Raw genomic sequence first — 22855 nt, forward strand, 5'->3', positions numbered from 1 at the left:
GCTCCTAGATGCAAAGTATTAAAAATAATAATATTATTAAACCTATGATTTTTTTTACAATACAAAATTGTATTTTTCAATTTTGTTTAAATTGAATCCTGAGTAACCAAATTCCTTTACTACTTCCCTGCAGCACCATTATTGACCATCAGATGAATCAAGTGGTTGACATATAAAACACAACTAACAAAATAAAAACGTTAAAAAAATAAAAACAAGGCGTTAATTTTTTTTTTGTAAGCACTTGTTCCTTTCGTCTTGCTCTTCTTTACCCGTTAGACGGAGGAGTACCAACAGAAAAACGAGCATCGCCGGAGATGGCAGCACCGGGAGGCGGAATGTTAGACGGAGTACAGACGGCGCAACCACCAGGAACAGACATGACCGGAATTTGCTTCCGTGATCAATTATGGCTCAACACTTACCCTCTCGATCGTAATCTCGTCTTCGATTACTTCGCTTTATCACCTTTCTACGATTGGACTTCAAACAACGAACAACTCCGAATGCGATCTCAGCATCCACTCGATCTCTCTCAACTCACGTAAACCCTAACCTAACCTAACCTATTATCCACTCTCAATTTCAATTTCAATTTTTCACTGTAACGGTTATTATTAGGGTTTTGATTGTGTTGATTTGGTTTAGGAAAATGACGGGTATAGAGTATGTGTTGAGTGAAGTAATGGAGCCTCATCTTTTCATTATGAGGAAACAGAAGAGAGATGGCCCTGATAAAATTACTGCAATGCTTGCTTATTACATTTTGGATGGTTCAATTTATCAAGCTCCACAATTATCCAATGTTTTTGCTGCTAGAATTGTATGTTCAATTTCTCTATTGTTATTAGTTTTTTAAATTTTTATCATTTTGTACTCAAAAGGTTTTATTCAATAAACCTTGCTATGAAGTATGGACACGAGACACCTCATTAATACCGACGCATAGATATCGGTAGTTATTTAAGAAAATAAAGTTTTTTAATATAATCACATGTCGAACATTGGATGACATTGACATATACTTACACTTACACTTACACTTACACTTAGACACTAGCAATAATTTAAGAAAATGAAAGTAATTGACTGTTATCATGTGTCAGTGTCGTGTTGGTTGGTGTAAGATATGACACGTCACACGTGTTGAACCCTAGACACACCTGCAATATGAAACGTGGTTGCTGTATAGAGACTTTGTAGAGTTATCTAATATTGCAGCTTTTTCTATTAGTAAATTTTTATTTCTAATTTTTGGAGTGATTTTTTAAGTAATGTTTGTGACATTGATCTTGTAGGGAAGGGCACTCTATTATATTGAAAAAGCATTTACTACAGCTGCGTCAAAGTTGGAGAAGATAGGATATGGTAAGCTCGATTTTATTTTTCTTCTTTCGGTTTGGAAAAATAAAATGTTGTTTGTTGCTCATGAAAACAACGTAATAAATTGCAATTGCGTCATTATTTTTGATATGATGGAGAATCTCGGTCAAATGTTGTTTTAATTGTGGTTGTATTGCAATTGTGGAGACTGTCAAATACTTTGACGTCACGACCAATACTGTGGCTGTAAACCTTTTATAAACCCTGTACCTGTACACAAATTTGATAGCAACTTGGCAGGGTTTGAAAAATTGTTTTGTTACTAAAGCTATCCAACTATAGTAATCAATTCTGTTTATGGTGAACCGTTATACATTTATAGTTAATAGTGTTTGTAGCTTTCCTCCCTTTGCCCGTTGAAAAGGGATAGCTGGATAGGCGATTAAATTTTGTTCTTTAGTTGCTCGAAAACTTAGTTGACGTTTTTGATGTTTCATTTAAGCCACGTGTAAGGTTGCTGTTTACAAACTTTAGAGGCAAATGCTACCAGTACAGTAACCCATGTTTTTTTTGTTTTCATTTTTGAGAAAAAAATCCCGGCTTTTCTGCTTTTTTCCGTAGCAGCACCATGGCCGTAACCCTTGTGGCGGCCTCCATGGCCAACCATGCGAAATCTGCCAAGCCACTGTCTTTCTAGGGAGCCCTGTTGAAATTCAGCCACCAATATCCACGATGGTGCTGCCAGGGCCGACATTCGACAACACTGGTGTTACTTTCCCATCTGATTTTTCACATGAATTTCCTTATATCTTATGTTCTTCCTTCCTGTGATTCTTGTTCTTGTTGAAATTTTTAACCAAGGATTTTCTTGTTGATTCTGTGGGCATTAAGGCTCTGTTTGGTAACAAAAATAAGCTAGCTTATAGCTTATTATATGAGCTTATAAGCTTGTTTTAAAAAATTAGAGGTGTTTGGTAACAAGCTTTTTGTACTAGCTTATAGCTTTTTTTCAGATGCTATTTCAAGTAGCATTTGAGCTTATAGCTTATAGCTTTTTACACTTTATTCCATTTTTACCCTTTAATTTAATAACTACCCACTCTAAAAAATAAACTACCCACTATCAATTATGTAATTTTATATTTAATAACCACTTTAAAAGCTAATTTTACCAAACACTTTAATTTCAATAAGCTAGCTTTTCAGCTATCAGCTATAAGCTAGCTTTTCAGCTATCAGCTAGCTTATCAGCTATCAGCTAGCTTATAGCTTATTTTTACCAAACAGACCCTAACTGAATTGTGTTTCTTCTGGGCCAGTTGATTCTGAAAACGAGACTACAATACCGGAACCAAAGGCGGCTAAGGAGACAATTGACTTAAAAGAAATTAAGCGAGTGGATCATATTCTTGCATCCTTGCAACGCAAGGTGAGTTGATAACAAGCACATACATTATTATTAGAAGTTTCTAAAACTTTTAATAAAAACGAAAGGGGCATTGGTAAGATTGAATTAAAACTTTGTCTCTGAGTATTTTATGAAATAATATGAACTATTTATGGAAAATGCTTTATGTCACAGATTCTTAACACCGATGAAAGACTTGGTGATTTCCACAAACCTGAATTTACATTTTTCTATTTTTAATTACTATTTTTTTTTTTTAAAGAACACCAATTAAAATAAAAAAAAATTTCTGTATTTTGTGAGGTTTGTTGTTCGCATCGAATAGCACCACTCAATATTTATATGCAGATCATCTTCTACATTCTAGAAAAATAAAAATCATTCGAGTAATTTGATATCCTTCTACCGAATCCTTCTAATTACTGAAATGATCAAATATCAAACATGATTGTCATCCTGCAATTGCATGCTATTGCGTGGGGCAGAACACCATGAATAGCTGCTACCATTTCCTTCCTTGCCTTACTTCGAGTTTTCTAGTCGTGGCTGCTCTGCTCTAGTGCCGGGAATAGGCGTTAAATCACGCTTTACACAGGCGTAATTTTGATGGCAATAAAAAAGTCTCCTTCTTCCCTTATCATAATGTTACTGATTAGTAGTGGGTAGAACCATGGGATTTTGCGCTTCTTTTTTCAGAAACAAACCGAAACCCTTAGTCAGCCTCTCATGTTCACACTTCAGAGCCTTTTTCTTCCAAAGCACGCGGATCTCCTGCATTATTCTTCCCAAGCCTTGTGGTTTACTGGCATAACCTGCTGCACCTGCACCCACACCCTATTCTTCACATGCTTTGTTTTCCGTTTCTGACTTTACATCCTCTGTTCTTCATGTGCTGATCTATCCTTTTATGTTGTTAAGACCAACTATTCTATTTCTAACCTCAGGCTTCTTTGGGTATTCTGAATCCTTGTTGGTTACAGTCATGATACCTTCCTGTGTACAATATAGTTTAAAAACATTCTCCTTTCCATGGGGGCCAGAGGTCAAATCTAGCCATAAGAAGAATAGAATTCTTAGCTTATAAAAAAATTACTTTGATAATTCATTAGGAGCATATAGAATTACTATTTCCTCTTTGCTCTGTGTTGTCAAATTTATTTGCTGGGTAGAAAACATGCTTAAAAGATGGCGATCCTTTTGCTGTCTTTTTTTTTTTTTGTAACAACAAATGAGAGGTTTTGCCCTACATGACAAGTACTAAATATAGGAATTTAAACAAGTAGCTGTGATTTGAGTTTGTTGATAAATGTAAAACCAAGGTTAAACCTAAAATATTCTTAGAATTTTACCACATTTAAGTATTTAAGACTAAACAAATAGCTGATACTAAGTGAGTGTTTACATGCTGCTGCAGCTTCCACCAGCTCCTCCTCCACCACCATTTCCAGAAGGGTATGTTCCGCCTTCAACAGCAGAAACTGATAAAGGCTCTGAAACTCAGGAAGCAACTGAGACACAAGAACCTACTGTTGATCCCATAATTGATCAGGGACCTTCAAAAAGAATGAAGTTTTGACATAAAAGACAAACAGCAATAGCTATCAATATTCAGGTCAGAAGTTGATTAATGTTATTCTGTTACGGAAGGCCTAGCCGAAAGATGGTTAACTTATGTCATTCTTTGGTCAATAATATGTTGTTCTTGTCTTGTCTTCACACTGAATGTACATATTCTCTGTTGGCCTCAGTGTTAGATGGTATCAAATTTTGATTTTTCGTTCTAGTCACTGTATGGACTTGGTGTAAGCGAAACAATATCAATTTTCATTGGAAATTTTCTATTTACCGAGTTTCCCTACATAGACTTGCTGTCATCCTAGTTTCTCTGAAAACCTCAGGAAAATGCTTTCCTGTTCAATTTAGTAGTGTATTGATATGGATCCACAAGGGCATAAATGGAATTGTATGTGATTCTTGATGTATAACCTTGGGAGGTCCGGCGTCTTTCCTGTTTGAATTGCATAATCAACAACTTAAGCTTATATGGGTTCCAAAATGGCAAGGTGGAATGGAAGCAATAGAATAAGGGCGTTAAAATTTTGTTCAGCTAACTTTTTTCTATAGTTAAATTAAGTGTTTATTTTTTTAATCGTTTATCCTTTATGTGCAGTTGAAGAGGAGGCTTAGGCCTCAAATTGGGCAGGAACTTGAATTTGCCTCTGAAAACAGTCTTCCAGTTGCAGATCACAACCTTTGGTTCAATGTTGATTTTGTGTTGGAGAGGTTATTGGTTGAAAATAGTGAAGTGTAAATCATAAAATCGTAATCTATCAACCAATGTAAGTCATGTATATGCGTTGAATCTACTATAAAAAAGGATCGATGTTGTTTTGTTTCTTTTGTAATCTACCCATCCACTGTGTAGTGGAGACTGGAAGTTTAACTGAACATGTGATATTATCTCTTAATGTATTTTTGAAGGAGTAAACCATAAAATTGGTCCATGACTTTGTGGAGACTCAAATAGACCTATGATTTTCTGAACCTATTTGAGAATGTCCTACAAAGTCAGAGACTAATTTGATTAATTTGATGATTTAATCATTTTTGAAGCAATCTTTTTAAGGTTTTGTGTCTTGCCTTGAGACTAATAGTCTAATATGATATGATTTTTTGGGAGTATATCATATTCATGACCTCAAATTTTCAAATATCGCTAATTTGGTATCACCCCAAGAGACAGCTAAATTCAAATGTATGGCCAGTCTTATAGAAGAAGCAGAGCAGCAAATTATAATACGATTTTTTGTGGTCTCTGTCTTCGATGGCAAGAAAACGAAAATGTTGCCGATATCTAGTTTGTTTTGTAACCAAACTGCGCAGACTTCAAATAAAACATGACTCACACCTTGCACAGAAAATGACTGCACACTTCTGTACTTCCGTAATGTGCTGTACTTGCACTGTACCCGCCCCACATTATTAGTGATTTGAATGATAGTATTGTAATAATGCACAAGATAAGATATATACTAATATGAATCCTATTTTATGTTTTCTCTGAATTATTTGTTTTTCTTCTCTACTTTTCTCCTTATGTTGAGATAAGATAGACACACAAAATTGCTTGTGTTTATCTGCCTTTTTCAATAACAGTTTTAATTATTTAGTGTTGTATAAACTTTAAAAACAAAAAAAAATTGCCACAATTAAAAATAAACGGAAGATATTACATACATGACTTTGTTAGTATTGTGACTTTTTATATTTTTTTAGATAGACATGAGTATTCCTAAAGAAAGAGACATTCGTAAATTTATGAGAGAATATATTAACACTTAGGTCACTAGATATTCTGGTGAGGTTAAAAACATGAATGTGTATTTGAGACTTTTATGTGGTGGACACAACTTTGAAAGCCCCTTCAAGAAAAGTGGCAAAATAAAAGAAAATGTGGTCTAAAAACCTCCTCTTTCTCTAGCCGGCCCTATTTTCTTTTTCTCTGAGTTTCTTCTTCCTCTACTAGTTAGGGGTGATTTTAGGTCATATTTGGCCTAAAATCACCCCTCTTCACCTTTTTTCTTGTTGTTTTCAATCTAAATAAGTGATTTTTCACATAGATTAAGTTTTTTAGTTGTTTTTCTTTTTTATTTGTGTGATATCGTCGTCTGAGTGCGGCGTTTGTGTTGATCGTCGTCTTGGTACGACGTTGTTGAATTCTCCGTCTTGTTACGGTGTTCGTTTAGTTCATATTGAAAGATCATCTTCAATCAATTGCAGATTCAATCAATGATTTGGGCATCAACGTTGCAGATCCGGAAGCATGAATATTTCGGTGACTTTAGTTTTATCATATTATTATTTGTAGGCATTTTGCCGTTGTATGCTATTAACACGGATGCTGTGAGTTTGTTCGCAGATTCATCCTTTTTATTTTTAGCGATGTTGAATGTGTATTTGGATCTGATGTACTATATCAATTATTGGAATGAATGAATATCGTTATCTTTTTAGTCAAAAAAAAAAAAAAAGAAAATGTGGTCTGACAATCAATATATTTTTGTACCATCGTTTGATTTTTTTTTTTTAACCGAGTACCATTTCCGTTTGATACTTAAACTTGTTAGCACTATAGGTTATGGAGCTTGAATGATAATTACAAATTCAAGAATGAAGTAGTCTATTAGGGTGAATTGGAAGATATATTGCCTTAATAGCGAGATTGGCAGATTGAGGGTTTGAAGAGTTAGAGACTTTAATTTATCTTTTAAAAAATGGAGTTGAAGGTTATTGGTGGATTAAGAGGGGTTGCGGTTTAAAATTTTAGTTGTTGGAGGATGACTGAGTGAGGTCCGAGGGAGGAAGGATTAAGTTGGTGGAAGGATGTGTGTTCTTTTAGAGAAGGGTTGAGTATTGTACGGTGGTTTGAAATTAATATTAGTAGGAATGTAGGTAATTGGGAACACACTTTATTTGAAAACATAAGTAGCTAGGTGAGTAGCCTCTTAATATAAGTTTTAATAGATTGATTGAGTTATCTGTTACCAAAAATACATCGATGGCGGATATGTATAGGATGGTGTGGCGTGTAAGAGGTGAAAGGTGGAGTTGACGACGACGATTTTTAAGTGGTAGGAAGAGTTGTATTTGGAGTGTTGTGTTGCGTTGAAATACTTCTTTTTGTTAGTTGGTGTTCAAGATTGTTGGAAATTGTATCCTTTAGATTTAAGGTATTTAGTCGGTGGAGCTTATCATTTACACTCACTCACACATTTTCATTAGCAGTGGTAGCTCATAACGACGTTATTTGGAACAAAATAGCTCATTTGAAGGTATCTTTATTTGCTTGGATGTTATTATATAATATGTTTTCATCAAAAGATAATTTTTTCACCGTAGAATGGTTTATTTGGATTTGTTATTTTTTTTTATTTTGGAAAAGCCAAAAGGAATTTATTAATGATATACGGCATAAGCTATGCCAAATACAAACCAAACAATTTAGTGTCATCTTGTAATAGTTACATTACAAATTAATACAAAGCCCAAATTACTTCCAAGGCTACACCTCAGGCACATATATGACACCAAAACATTGTAATGTAATTAGACTCCCACTACAATAATTTCAAGGCTACACGGCAGATCAAATATCATAAAAGAAACCAAGCTGCATTTCTTGACTTCCTGGTTGATTTGTAAATATCACCTGTGCGATCAAAATTGTACCGAGATTACCAAGCCTCTAAACTGTCATTGCGATCAGCAGTATAAATTCAATTATGAGCTACCAAGCAACCTGCCAAGGGAACAATTTGGATACGGGAAACTCGGGATCCCGGGCCTTGCCACTAACGCTCGTCGGACCAAAGAGGATGGCCGAATAGCTACAACCTCAATCCGACACTAACCGGACAAGGAGTTTGGGATACTACCAAGAACTTCCCATATCACAAACTTAATTCCCTTAGGGAAAAATATACCAGAGCCTTTAAATTGATTTTCACCAGAGGCCTTAGGAACCAGTAGCCACCTGCTACACCATATATTTGGTTATAGCAGTAGCCCGCTCACAACACAGGGCATCATCCAGAATTGTCCATTGAAAGTCCGCTATTGATCTAAGCAACCTAGACACGCTTTGGGATTCAAAAACCAGTTACTCACATTATAATCCATCTCGCTAGATTTAAACTTCAACCAATTCCAAGATATAATCTTCACAGATTCTAATATTTTGTCCACATTCACTTCCTTATTCTTGAATACCTTGTCATTCCTTGCTTTCCAAATACACCAGATGCCGGCAAACCAGATCACACTAGCTCTATTGACAAAAACTCTACCTTTGTTGATCAAACCTGTGAAGGAGAATGTGGCGATGATGAAAATTCAAATCACTTATTTTTTGGATGTGTTTTCTTTAAATCTTTGTGGTACAAAATTCTCAATATTTACGTAAAAATTTACACTATTATTCAATCATACCCACAAGGTCCTTATCCTTACAAATCAGACCAAGTTTGTTAATGTCTAGCCCACTAACCAATGAGTAGGTCCGGATTAACTCGTTTATTTACGAGATCTTCTTTTATGGCGCTACACGTTTTCAATTTTACCTTTCCACCAATCAAGTAGCAAAAATTATAAAAATGAATTTTTTTAAAAGATATTGTCCATTAATTAAATGACAAACTGTTGGATATAAATTTGGTATTTATCAATTAAATATAATTGGTGGGTCCAATATTTATTTGAAGGTTATATTGCTAAAATAAGACTTTCAAATATGATGTCGAAGCTTCAACCATGTCGAAGCAGCAAAGAAATGTCGAACGCCTCGAAGGTTATGCTTGAGGACTAGTTCACTAAAAGCGCGTCGAAACAGTGAAACAATTCAAAGGGCTGGTTGGTCCAGGCCCAAAGGAAACAACAACGGCCCAATAGAGCATTGGCGCGCACTGAAGAAATGAAAGTCGAAAGTGGAGAACGTGGGTCGACGTGGCGAATCGAAGGGCGTCCAGATGATCAAGAAACAGTTACCATTTCGCCTTAGTATTTATAGCAGTTTTTCATTCAGAACAGGGGTCGCAAAAGTTTTATACAAAATTCTCTCTAAAAATTCTAAGTACTCAGCGATCGAACGAAAGGAATTTCGAGGAGAAATATATGTTTTGTGAACCATCTTTATTTGTAATTGCTTTTCATTCAATGCAATTTACTTTCCAGCAATGTTCTTTAGTTTCATTTAACGTTTGTTCCTGAAATTGCTGTTTCGAGGCGATTCGAACTAGCCATTTCTATAATTGTTTGCAAAAGATTTTATTCTTAAATGTTTGTTTTCATTTTAAACGAGCATTTCAAACATTTTTCCTAAGTAAACAAAACACAAAATTGTTCTGAGATTTACTAGTTGGTCTCGCGAGTTTAAATACTTAAACTAGCGATTGTTTACCAAATTTCCACGTAAACACAAACATTATAAATAACAAATTTGATAAGGTCAAAAATATTTTTGTAAATTTATAATACGCACGAAAAAATAAATTTGATGACAAAAGAAAATTTCTTTATTTAGTTTGGCTCATCATGCAGAGACGGGCTGAGCCGGACCAGTCTTAAACCTAGGACGTGTAAGGCCACAAATGCATTCAATAGGACGTGTTGAGCTAATCAAGCAACACGTGTCATGTCTTTGAGGGTCACAAGAACGAACGGCGGTGGAAGAAAACCAGCACCGAAGAAACTAACAGCTTATGATATGATAACAACACGTGCAGTACAACTTTGACTTGGTGCCACGTCACTGGGTCCCACATTCTACAGATATTATCATATCCAACTCATTGCTGACTCACTTATCATAAATAATCACGCACAAACAAATCGAAACCTCTGTCATTTTGTTTTCATAGAACAAGCCAAATCACACCCTACAGTAACTTAAAAATTATCTTTTTTAAGTTTATTCTATATATTTAGTTTATATTATAGATTATATATATTAATTAATCAATGAATCTAGAATGATAACTTTTGCTTATATATTGTCACGGAGGATGTACAATGTATTGAGTTTCATAATTTCTTCCATTAATATGAGATTTTTATTGATAAATACAATATACATATTACTCCTTGCGATTCTAAATATAAGAGAATATTTATTTTTTAATTCATTGTGAATTTAATTTGGCTTATATTATAGATCAGATACATTAAATTATCAATGTATCTAAAAAGTAGATTTTCACTATATTTGGGACCGTAGGAAATATATCATTATCTATAAGTTTTGAAATTCAATATAACTAAATTGAGTCCTTAAAAAAAAGTCCTCAAATCAAATTTACATAATTTCTTTGGGTACTACTTTACCTGTATTTTTTTACTTAATTATAAGAAAAACAAATATTTCAAAGTCATTAGTCAAAAAAAAAAAAAATTCAAAAGCCATTCATTTAGTCAAAAAAAAAGTTATGCATATTAATTTTTTTTTTTTTACTCAAGTATATTAATCAATAAATTGGAACCAAAATGTTAAGACAAAAATAATAAATCAATAAATTCAAAATAAAAAAGAAACTTTAGATATTTTTTGTAATAAAGAAATTTTGAATTGAATTTTAAACTAAAAACCTAATTTTCATAAAAAAAAGAAGAAGTTAAATTCATAATATATACTTCGACCACAACTATAACAAAAAAAATAATTTAAATTCATTAAATAACTAATATATAAAATAAATATATTAGTTTTTTTTTAGGTAAGGAAATATAATTTTTATTTAAAAAATTTTAAAAAATAAACTTTCTACCTATTTCATTCTTAATTATAAGCAAAATTTACTGTTTAGATTCATTCAATAACTAATGAATCTGGACTGTATTATAGATCAGATTAATCAGTTATTGAATGAATCTAAAAAATAAGTTTTGTTTATAATTCAGAATGGAAGGAGTATAATTGTAGACCAAAAGTAATTAGAATGAGGCTTTTACCGACATGTTTTTGACTTAACCTTTGATACATCAAATTCCAATCCTAAAAATGTATTATGATTTGTGGATTGATCATTCTATAATCCATGGTCAAAAGAGAAAATCAACCTATAATCTGAAATTAGTCAATATTATGTGTGATGATACTAATTAAGTTGTTTGTTTTGGCAACATATACTCCTACTCCTACATATGTATAAGATTATTAATTAATTTTGCTTAATTTATCCTCATCAATCAGATGTTAATTTAATAAAGTAATTATCACATGATGTTAGGTGTAAAGGATATGCTAAAATATACTCAAATTTGGACATGAATAGATTAATAATAATTTAATAATCTAAAAAATTAATCACTTTCGTTCATATGGGACTCTTGTCCAGTGTAAGATTACCAACTTGCTTGGCACTTTATCTTTGAATAGAATTTATTAAAAAGATGGAAGAAATTGGCATTTTCCTTGATGAAAAATAGTAATATATATATATATATATAAGTTATTTATTATAAGAATAGAAAAATTTAATGTGTTTATAAACATGTTTGTACTAAAAATGGGAAGAAAGAAAGAAAATGTAATGTTAGGATTTTCAGAGAAGGACTTAGGAAGTCCCAATTCTCAGGGAAGGACTCTCCGGCAAGTTATAAATAGCATCACTCCAATAGCCACCCTATCATACCTTAAATTTCTCTTTTTTGTACAAATCTCATAACTTGCTTATTCTCTTTCATTTTTCCTCAATACTCTCTCATCATCACCATGACTATCCTCATTGACCAACATGATTATTTTGGTAATTTTTTAACCTTTCTTTATTTTTAGTAAAATTTTATGTTTTTTCCTCTCACACAAAAACTTTCATTTTTAGTTTTTTTTTTATTTTTTTTTTATATATAAATTTTGTAGCAAAATTTATTTATTTTTCTCTCCCAGATTTTTTTTTTCAATTTTAATTTTTTTTCTTGGATCCAATTGCAAAATCAAAACAAAAAATATAGTTTTATTGTATAATTTTTAATAAAAAAATGTTTTTTTTGCATGGACAGATTTTTCATCTTTCTTTTTTGTCTTGGATTTGTATTTCTTTGTGATCATGTATTTATTTGGTGAAAAAATCTAAGTTGTTGGATCAAGATCAGACGATTTAATTTTTGATTTTGTACTCTAAATTTCTTGATTAAAGTCTGATTTGCTCGACCAAATCCAGTTATTTTTGTGATTTGGAAGTGTAAAATGTGCATGAAATTGTGTGTTTTTTTTTCTTCTATTAATTAATTGGTTTATTATTGTAAAATTATTACAGGATCTGATGGAGAGGATAAGACGGTGGCAGCTAATGAAAGGGAGTTGATGTTGGATGGTGGATTTGTTATGCCACAGGCCAACTCATTTGGCCACACTTTTAGGTTCAATTCTATTTTCTTCATAATTTATTCATTCACCCTGTTTGTGCTATGCTTGTCACACACTATTGTTTTTTTAACCTTATTCTTTGTTTTTTTTCTAAAAAAATCTGTGAACTTTTTTCTTTTGCATGGTCAAATATTTTCATTTTAGGTATTGGTATACCTTTACTATCTAGAAAAAGATAACTCACAATTTTTTTTTTGACAAAGATATATAACTCACAATTTTTTATCCAAAGTTATCGGAAATTACACATTAAAAAAAAAATTAATTCTATTCCTATGTGTATTTCCAAAAATTTCTGAGAGCTATTTTTATCTTAAGTGGATTTCTTGAAAATCACATCTCAAATTTTATCTACCTAGACGGAAAAAACACCGTTTTTTTTACCGATTCCAATGAGTTAATCTTTCTAAAAAGTTTTTTTTTTCTGTTTAGATCGAAATCGGTTTTTAAAAATCACCGGAAAATGAGTTCCTAAAGTTACATCCTTTTATTTTTGTTTAGGCCCGTTTCAAACTATTTTCGCATCAGCAAAATTAGAATTTCAGGAGGGATAAAAGAAACAGGGAGTGGGGGAGGGGAGGAAAGGAGAGGAGGGGGGAAGAGATTTTTTCTTAAACATGGCCCTTTTGTGCCAATTCGATCCAAGTTTTCTTTTTTTTTTGCCATTGTTCTTTAGGCTAGGCCCATCAAACCTTGCCTCCTATTTTTGTAGAAAATATCTATTAACAATACATACATAATAATGTTTGTCAAAAAAAACATACATAATAATGATGAAATATAATTTTGGCATTTTTTAATATTCAATTTGGACTTCAACAGTGTTATCCAAACATACATAATTTGGACTTCAATATACATTATTTTAATATACATTACCACTATTATGAAAAATAAAGTTGCAAAAACTTTTAAATTGGTACATTTTATTTTGGTATATGTTGATACTTGATACTACATGTTATTTCACTTGCTTACTTGTACTATGGATCACAAACCATGAAATGAAAACTTTAATATATCCTCTAATTTTCCATGTTCACATGTTAAAACACTTTTATAATTATCTTACATTGATAAGTCATTGTTAATCAGGAATTATGATGCTGAAAGTGAGAGACAAGAAGGAGTGGAGAATTTCTACAGAAAAAATCACATTTACCAATCCTTTGATTTTGTAAGCATTAATCTCATTTATGTTTCCTTATGAAAAAAATGTACATAACAACACATTTGTCACAATTTGTGCTAGCAATTAGTATACACAAAAAATTATGAAGGTTTTTTTTATTTTTTTTTATTTTTTATAAGCCATAAAATTATGAAGGTATAAATAATGGTTATTAATATGAACATTATAACATATATTCAGGTGAAGAAAATGAGAGAGGAATATGGAAAATTGAACAGGGTAGAAATGAGCATATGGGAATGTTGTGAACTTCTTAATGAAGTGGTGGATGAGAGTGATCCTGATTTGGATGAACCACAAATTGAGCATTTGCTACAAACAGCTGAAGCTATAAGAAAGGACTACCCAAATGAAGATTGGCTCCACTTAACTGGCCTTATCCATGGTACTATCTCAGTCTCATATAGTATTAAGTATTATCACTTCTGAAATATATTAATTTCTTACATTATTTGTCATTTTAGAATACTAATAAAGTATTGATTACTGTGTACCCAAAAAAAAAAAATTGATTACTCTCTTCTCTCCTATATATAAGAGACAATTGATTCAACAAAAATAAATATATTCGGTTCAAAATTTAGATCAAATACTTTAACTTTTGTTGGCTGAAGGTAGTACTTTTTTGTATGCAATGTTATCCTTATTTTAGTCGTAACATTTTTTCGCATCGTTATGTAGAAAATATAGTATACTTAAAAGATACTATATTGCGGCCTTTTCCATAATTATTTTCTACCGATATGTACATTATCTTAAAAGATACTTTATATGGAGGGTGAAAATCGAACCACTAACCTCTTTAACACCGGCCACCAAACTATTTTTTATGTGCTAGAAGTTTACTATGCTACTTTTTTCTTCTTATTGGTTTAACATTAAAATTTTGAAATGGGAGATAGGATATTAACCAAAAACTCTTATAATATTTAACCAATATGATTTAATCCAGATCTTGGCAAAGTGCTTCTCCTTCCCAGTTTTGGAGGACTTCCTCAATGGGCTGTTGTAGGTAAGTGTGATGTTTCATTTATACATAATAAAATTGATACTTAATTTGACTTTTTTGGTTACATTACTTGGTTATAGTAATACTTTTCTTTGTCAATTTCTACTTGAAACTATGGTCTCTAATATTTTCTATATTCATATAGGTGACACATACCCTGTTGGTTGCAGATTTGATGAATCAATTGTTCATCACAAGGTAACCTTTCAACTTATTTTTCTTTTTGGGTGAAGTTTTTTTTTTTTTTTTGATTTTATTTTATGGAAATTAAAAACCTAACATATGTTACATTTCCAATTTCAGTATTTTAAGGAAAATCCAGACTATAACAACTCTGCATACAACACTAGATGTGGGATTTACTCTGAGAAATGTGGACTTAACAATGTCATGATGTCATGGGGACATGATGATTACATGTATCTTGTAAGTCCTTTGAAAATCCAAATGATTTTTTTTTTTCTTTCTAAAGTAGGATATTTATTTTTAATTATATTATTTTATAATCAATGAAGAAAATGTCTAAAATTTGTATGTTGTTTTCAGGTGGCAAAGGAGAACAAAACTACTCTGCCCTCAGCTGCTATGTTCATTATAAGATACCATTCATTTTATGGTAAGTTCAACTTAGAAGAAAAAAATTCCCTTGTCTAAAAATTAACACTAAAAGTTCATAACTAATCAAATAATCTATTTTGAATCTTATTTAGTACAAAATCTTATTTAATACAATAATTTGTTTTGCAGCTTTACATAGGGAGGGAGCCTACAAACACTTGATGAATGATGAGGATGTTGAGAATCTGAAATGGCTCCACATTTTCAAGTAAAATTACATGATTTTTTTTATTAGATTTAATTCATATACAAAGTCAGTATAATTATTTTTACATCGTCAATTAATCATAATCGTCAAATCATAAAAATATTTTATTTAAATCATAATTACACCTTCAGGCAAATGATTGATCGTGGTTTATTGTCAGTGTGAAACTTTTTACACTTACGGTGTATCAAAATTAAACATTTTTTATTTATTTTTTGTTTTGTATTAAGTCTGAAAATACAAGATATTGGTTAATATTTTCTCTAACTTCTTCTACATTCAATTACTTGTAGCAAATATGATCTCTACAGCAAGAGCAAAGTTCGAATTGATGTTGAAAAGGTGAAACCATACTATATCTCCCTCATTGAAAAGGTCAGCACCTCTAGAAATATTTTATTTCATTTTCTTCCAATTGAAATAAAAAGAATGTTTTTTTATGGTTTAAAGTTTTGTACAAATAATGCATCTTTTTTTTTGCTACAGTACTTCCCTGCAAAGCTGAAGTGGTGAAATATTGGAGGAGCCTTGAAGTTGAAAAATATTTAGCATGATAATTAGTTTAGAATATGTACTAGAGGGAATAAGCTATTAAGCTGCAAGTACCTTGAATTTATATGCTTTGGAAGTTTAGGATTCTTGTATGAAATGAATTATTAATATTTTTAGTCAAGATGCCTCATCAATTATTTTCAGTTTTTCTTTTAATGTTCCTGGATAGAATAGTAGGTTATTTGGTAAAGTTCATTTGAATGACAACATTAAGCTTTGATTTTTCACATTATAAGTAGGGTTTTTGTTGGAAAAATATTCTCCATTTGGTTTATTATTTATCTAATAAAAAGGCTAAGTTTATTATTAATCTATTTTTAAAAATAAAATAATATCATAATAAATAATATCTAATAAAGAGCTAGAGAATTATATAGTAGGATATGAAAGTCATTGAGTTTGGTCTATTGATAAGAAATTTAGGTAATATAGAGGTTCTGAGTTCGATCCATAACTTCTTTATAAAAAAAAAAAAAACACAAATATGGACCAGGAGAGAATCCTTAATTAGTCCAAACTTAACGCAAGAAAAAACAAATAGAAATTTGCTCTTTAGAGTCATGTTAGAGGTTCTTATCTTTTTATAATCTGAATAGTTAAAGTTAGAGAAAGACTTAAGTATTGAGTGAGGACAACCAGCTACTTCTCTATTTTAAGTATGAGCTGGAAGTAACCATTTCTCTTTGCTCCCTCAAATCGATTACTTTGGTTGAATCCAAGTGAAGCGAAATAAAAACTAAACTAACATGACGGCGATTGAGATTGTTATGCTAATTGACGAAAGTTTTTAGGACTTATTAGGATCGTTATCACTAATTGAAAGGAATTCTCCCTACTATACCTTTATCCCAAGAGGCAGTGGTAGAGGTTAATGGCGGATTAGTCTACACTAGATTTGATGGGGGGTTAATTTATTGAATGTCCCATAAAAAATGACAACGTGGCCTCCATCGTCTTGCACTCCTAGAAGGAGATGTAGATGGCGGATTCGAAATTTAATTTTTTTATTTTATTAATTTTGATGTACTTTTTCTATTTAATATAATTTTTTAGTTTGTTTTACGTTGTAATAAATATTGTTCAATGTAATTTTGGTTTCAGTTGTAATAAAATCAATAAAAAATATTCGCCTTTAATGCAGTTTTGATCCCCCTATTTTGAAAAACCTGAACTTTTGATCCCTCTATTTTAAAACTCAGCATTTTTGATCCCCCTATTTTAGTTTTTTGTTAGTTTTAGTCCCCCACCTCAATTTGGTCAAACTTTTGCTAATATGTCATGCTCACTAATGACGTGGCATTGTACATGTGGACAAACAATTTCCTTAGATAGTGTCCCGAGCCCCAATCTTTTGCTTCTTTGATTGCATTGATGTAAACACGACCATCTTTAAGGAATCCCATTGCAAAACATGCATCTCTATAGGTCAAATATTGTGTGTCACCAATTTTTCTGACATCATCATAGCAAGTTGTCCACATGTACAATGCCACGTCATCAGTGAGCATGACACATTAGCAAAAGTTTGACCAAATTGAGGTGGGGGACTAAAACTAACAAAAAACTAAAATAGGGGGATCAAAAGTGCTGAGTTTTAAAATAGGGGGATCAAAAGTTCAGGTTTTTCAAAATAGGGGGATCAAAACTGTATTAAAGCCAAAATATTCATATCCATATTCAATTTGACATGTTTGCTAGTTAGCCATCAAAACCCCCGATCTGGTTTGCTAGGTAACCAACGAACTGCACTAAAAACTGAATCTTTAGCACAGGGATAAAAAATATTAAAATAAAATAAAATAATTAAAAAGATAATATAAAAAATACCATTTGTATATATAATCTGATTAGTCATGTATATTTTGGAATTTAACCATTTTACATAAAAAAAAAATTAAAGTGTTTAAAGTCGCTGGCCTAATGATATACACTTTTTTAACTAATCTAATCATTAGTTAGATCCACTATTTATTCCACAAAACTATCATCTTCAACTTATGCACCCTATCTATTTGTCTCAATGTCTATAACCTTCTTCTCATGTTGAAATGTTAAAATCTCCAATTGCAATACCACCATGAGCACATTATAGACAGTTGTAGTTAGCCATCCGAAGAACATATCTAGTTGGCCAATCTTCAATACTTTTCAAAAGGTGTTTTGTCCACAACCGACTGATTTGAGGAAATGGACAGTCCGACTTTAAATGTATCAATGAAATGCTTTTGAACCAACAGTTTCCATTGTGAATTCTGCATTATTTTTTAAGATATAAAACTTAAAACGCAGGCACAACTTCTATTGATTGTTCATCATAGAAATTTGGTCTCTCTCATTGGATTTTGTGACGAAGGTGAAATCAAAGCATTGGTTTATGAATACATGGCCAATGGAAATCTCCAACAACAGTTACTAGGTAATTTATGTTTTGTCCTTAAATAATAATTTGTCAGCAGCATCCATAATAGAACTTAAGTAATAATTGGTACGTAAAAAAAAGTAAAAAAATCAATTTGGTACTTAAAAAACTTAAAGAACTCATGAATGCATTTCGCCACACAATAATTATCACGAGTATTATACCAAGGATTATGAATACGGTAAGAGCAGGGCAATATTCAGAGTTTCAAGACTAATGCCTATAATTTGCATGCAGTGGAAAATACGAATATCTTAAAATGGAGAGAAAGACTTAACATTGCAATTGATACAGCACGCGGTAATGTACTGTTGAGATGGCTACATCTTTCTAGTTTCCTGCATTGTGTACCCTTACATTGCACTTAGTGTGAATTTTCAGGATTGGATTATCTGCATAATGGATGTAAACCACCTATTATGCATAGAGATTTGAAGCCTTCCAACATATTACTAGATGAAAACATGGATGCTAAGATTTCTGATTTTGGTCTAAGTAGAGCTTTTGGTAGTGATATTGATTCTCATATATCTACGCGTCCTGCTGGTACACTTGGTTACGCAGATCCTGAGTAAGTACTAAAGATCAATTAATTAACCATATTGCAAATTTTTTATTTATGGCATTTCTGTTTGTTGAATAAATATTCGTTTCGATCATTGGATTATCCATAAATTATAATGTGTAAAAAACAAGTTTAATACAATTTTACCCTTCTTGAAGTTGAAGTTGCAAAAGAGATGATTGTACAAAGATTTCATTGGCCAAGTTACATGTAGAAAAAATTATACTGCTATATTCATTTTATTTGTTTAAGGATGACTTATGCAGTTAATTTATTTGTTTTGTTAATAGATTTCAGAGAACAGGAAACACAAATAAAAAAAATGATGTGTACAGCTTTGGGATAGTTCTATTTGTGTTGATCACTGGTCGTCAAGCAATAGTAAGAGCAGGTAGAGAAAATATTCACATACTTGAATGGGTTATTCCTATAATCAGAGGAGAAGATATTCAAAATGTCCTTGACTCAAAGTTGGGCGGTGAATTCAGCATCGATTCAGCACGAAAAGTTGTTGAGATAGCCATGTCATGCATTTTACCAAATTTCGCTAAAAGGCCGGACATTAGCCAAATATTGACAGAACTGAAGGAGAGTCTATCTTTGGATATGGTTCAGAGACACGGAGGAGAACACGATGTAACTGAATCGACTTCATCGCTATTTCAATCAGTAACCGCTCCCTTTCCTAGGTAACTACCATATGTCTATGGTGATCTCTTCCTATTCTCCACTGTCACTGTCAGTACTCCAAAATGTGAACAAATTAAGTTTAAGTTTTCACTATTTCATGATATAATTTGTATTTTATAAGTGTTTTAGGAACAATGTAAGGATTATAATCGCATCAATTTTTATTTCATTTTTTGAATGACAAATTGTTAGTATATTACAATTTTATGTTAGTTTTGTCTCTTTGCCACCACTTGAACCCTGGACCTTCAACTCGCTTAACCAGTTGAGCTACCCATCCCACCCCTAATAATCGCATCAATTTAAGTTTTCTGGTGAAACAACCTTAAATAAGTGTTATTTTGGAATGGAGGAAGTAACATATAATTAAGAACGTGTAACTAAAATCCTTGTAAAATTGATTAAGAAGAATATGAGAGTGAACTAATTAATCTCTTACTACGGTGTATGAGTCTAAGAATGTCTACAATAAGCAGCAATTATGTATGACTATAAGATGTATGAATAATACTTGAACAATGCAAAAATCATACTAGACGGCACGTGTACTGGTGGTGGTATCATTGATGGACTCTGAGTCTTCTCAATAGCAAACTACTATTCCATCGTCGGAATCACCAATACCAACCATTGAGATTCCGCGAGTGTTATAATCCATTGCAGTTACATGCAAGACTCGCCAACATGTTGAATGAAGCTATCATGGTTTTGGGTGTTGACCCAATATTGGATTGGAAAAAGATCCATTTTGCAAATGTACCATGTCTAAAGGGTTGCTTCTCAGAATTATTCTTATGGTCACCAAATATAATTGTTTTTGTCACTCTCACAAATTTTGAATTTTTTATTTATTTTTTTAACTATTTCATTTCATAAATAATAAAAAAATGGTAAAATTATACTACAGGTCCTTTATCTTATTTATTTGTAACATTTTGGTCCTTTATCTTTTTTTTGTAACATTTTGGTCCTTTACCTTTTATTTGTAACACTTTAGTCCTTTATTTTTTTTATTTGTAACATTTTAGTTTTTTTTTGTAACAGTTTAATCCTTTATGTTTTTTTATTTATAACACTTTGGTCCTTTATTTTTTATAAATAAATAAGATAAGGACCAAAGTGTTACAAAAAAAAAAGATAAAGGACCAAATTGTTACAAAAAAAAGATAAAGGACCAAAATGTTACAAAAAAATAAGATAAAGGACCTGTAATGTAATTTTGCCTAAAAAAATTATGAGTGTTACCAGGTCATGTGATTTTGCTCTGCTTCTCAATACCCAAATACACCAAAGAACAACAATTGTTGGTGTATTACCTCCGGTTCATTTTATAAGAAACAATTGATTTTTTATTTTTATTCAATAATTGATATATCTAATATATATAATAGACTAGATACATCAGTTATTTAATGAATTTAAAAAGTGAGTGTTTCTTATAAAACAGACTAAGGGAGTAATTGAAATAGTCTAATCTCAAATCATTGGTCAAAATCACTATTGATTCGCTACCGATTCTTTGTTATTTTTGAATTTTTCTCTTCCCCTCTCCCTGTTTCTTTTCTACCCTCTATTTTTCCATTTTTGCCCTTCTATAACAATTTTGAATTCATTTTTTTAGTTCAAATTCGGAAAACACATTATGAAGTTTTTTTCCAAGGCAAAAAAATTGGGAAAACACGTTTCAAAATATTTATTCAATGACAAAAATGAAAATCCGGGGTTAGAAAATAAACACAAGGGTGGGAAGAGAATAATGGTGTTGTTTGTTAGAATTATTTCACTTCACAATGTTTCTGATTTACTAGACCTTCCTAATTACCATTTTTGACAATGTTTCATTTCTTCAAGGTTCAAGTTAGGGATGACAATAAGTAGGGTATTATAATATTCATTTTCGTATTTGTACTTATGTTCGGTATTCATATCTGTGTGGATACCAACCTTTGTACTTTATCTTTTAGATATTTCAATACTCATACACGCACCTATTATCCGCGCAATTCTACTTAGCATAAATCGATCTATTAAAAAAATGGTGAAATATGTTTTAGGTCCTATAAAATGGTGACCTTATAATTTTAGTCCTTACTTAATTTTTATTAAAGGTTTAGATCCTAGAAAATTATTCTGCACTCAATTTTGATCCATATAATGTTAAGTCAATGTAGATTTTGAATGATTTTTTGCAAGTATGTTTAAAACATCATAAAAAGTTCATCCAGAAAAACGAGCTCAAAATTTGATTCATATGTAATGATCAATTTTCGTTATTTTGTTTTGAACTTTTACTATTTAATAAATTCATATTTAATTCATTTCATGTTAAAACTTTCTAAATTTTAGTAAATGAACTTTATATGATGTTTTAAACATGATGCGTATAATGAAATGAGATAGTTTTTATATACTTTGTTGATAGTTAACCAACATTCAGATAACTACGTGACTCTGATTCCCTAATCGTTTAGGGATACGTAGGATCAGAGATCCTCTCTGTCGAGCTATAATTCCAGCAACTCTATATTTTAACTAAATATATTTGTTATAGTGTATTAGGCTTGCCATGCTAAACTAAACACAATGTTAGTTAGTGGTGGTCTGTGCGCCGGTCATGACCAGGTATTGAGTCGTGACAAAATCTAACTTTATTTATTTTACTCCCTCGTTCAAACTTTACCAAAATTTAATTCTATTGAGTTTTTTAACAATGCAAATGTTATTTATTCTCTAGGGTCCGTTTGACCTAACTTTTTTTCCCTTCTTTTTACTTAAAAGTAAGAAGCTAGACCAAACAATAATTTCTAAAAGCTATAGTAAAAAAGAAACAGTTTCTATATTTTAGAAAAAATAATAATATATTATCAAATATATCTTTTAACCCTATTATAATAAAAAACAACAACTTTTAACTTTTTTTTTTTTTTATAATTTTTTTTTAAGATTTACCAA

The 22855-nt window shown here is 31.4% G+C and overlaps 3 protein-coding genes across 3 annotated transcripts; all 3 read left to right on the forward strand.

The window, feature by feature from the left end:
* The first annotated feature begins 220 nt into the window (after positions 1-220).
* Positions 221-5179, forward strand: LOC123885505 (mediator of RNA polymerase II transcription subunit 6). The gene is made up of 6 exons (XM_045934789.1): positions 221-544; positions 649-823; positions 1299-1368; positions 2643-2752; positions 4146-4343; positions 4902-5179. The coding sequence occupies exons 1-5, from the start codon at positions 318-320 to the stop codon at positions 4305-4307; spliced, it is 744 nt and encodes a 247-aa protein (XP_045790745.1). The 5' UTR covers positions 221-317; the 3' UTR covers positions 4308-4343; positions 4902-5179.
* A 6570-nt stretch (positions 5180-11749) lies between these two features.
* Positions 11750-16372, forward strand: LOC123885424 (inositol oxygenase 1-like). The gene is made up of 11 exons (XM_045934707.1): positions 11750-12030; positions 12541-12643; positions 13746-13827; positions 14023-14227; positions 14795-14854; positions 14997-15049; positions 15155-15277; positions 15398-15467; positions 15599-15677; positions 15971-16052; positions 16164-16372. The coding sequence occupies exons 1-11, from the start codon at positions 11997-11999 to the stop codon at positions 16188-16190; spliced, it is 918 nt and encodes a 305-aa protein (XP_045790663.1). The 5' UTR covers positions 11750-11996; the 3' UTR covers positions 16191-16372.
* A 2044-nt stretch (positions 16373-18416) lies between these two features.
* On the forward strand, positions 18417-19999 carry LOC123886799 (probable LRR receptor-like serine/threonine-protein kinase At4g29180). Its single transcript, XM_045936084.1, has 5 exons — positions 18417-18437; positions 18519-18645; positions 18886-18953; positions 19017-19219; positions 19504-19999. The coding sequence occupies exons 1-5, from the start codon at positions 18417-18419 to the stop codon at positions 19904-19906; spliced, it is 822 nt and encodes a 273-aa protein (XP_045792040.1). The 3' UTR covers positions 19907-19999.
* The last annotated feature ends 2856 nt before the right edge of the window (positions 20000-22855 follow it).

The sequence above is a fragment of the Trifolium pratense genome, linkage group LG5 (genome assembly GCF_020283565.1).
Source record: "Trifolium pratense cultivar HEN17-A07 linkage group LG5, ARS_RC_1.1, whole genome shotgun sequence".
NCBI classification, from domain to species: Eukaryota; Viridiplantae; Streptophyta; class Magnoliopsida; order Fabales; family Fabaceae; genus Trifolium; species Trifolium pratense.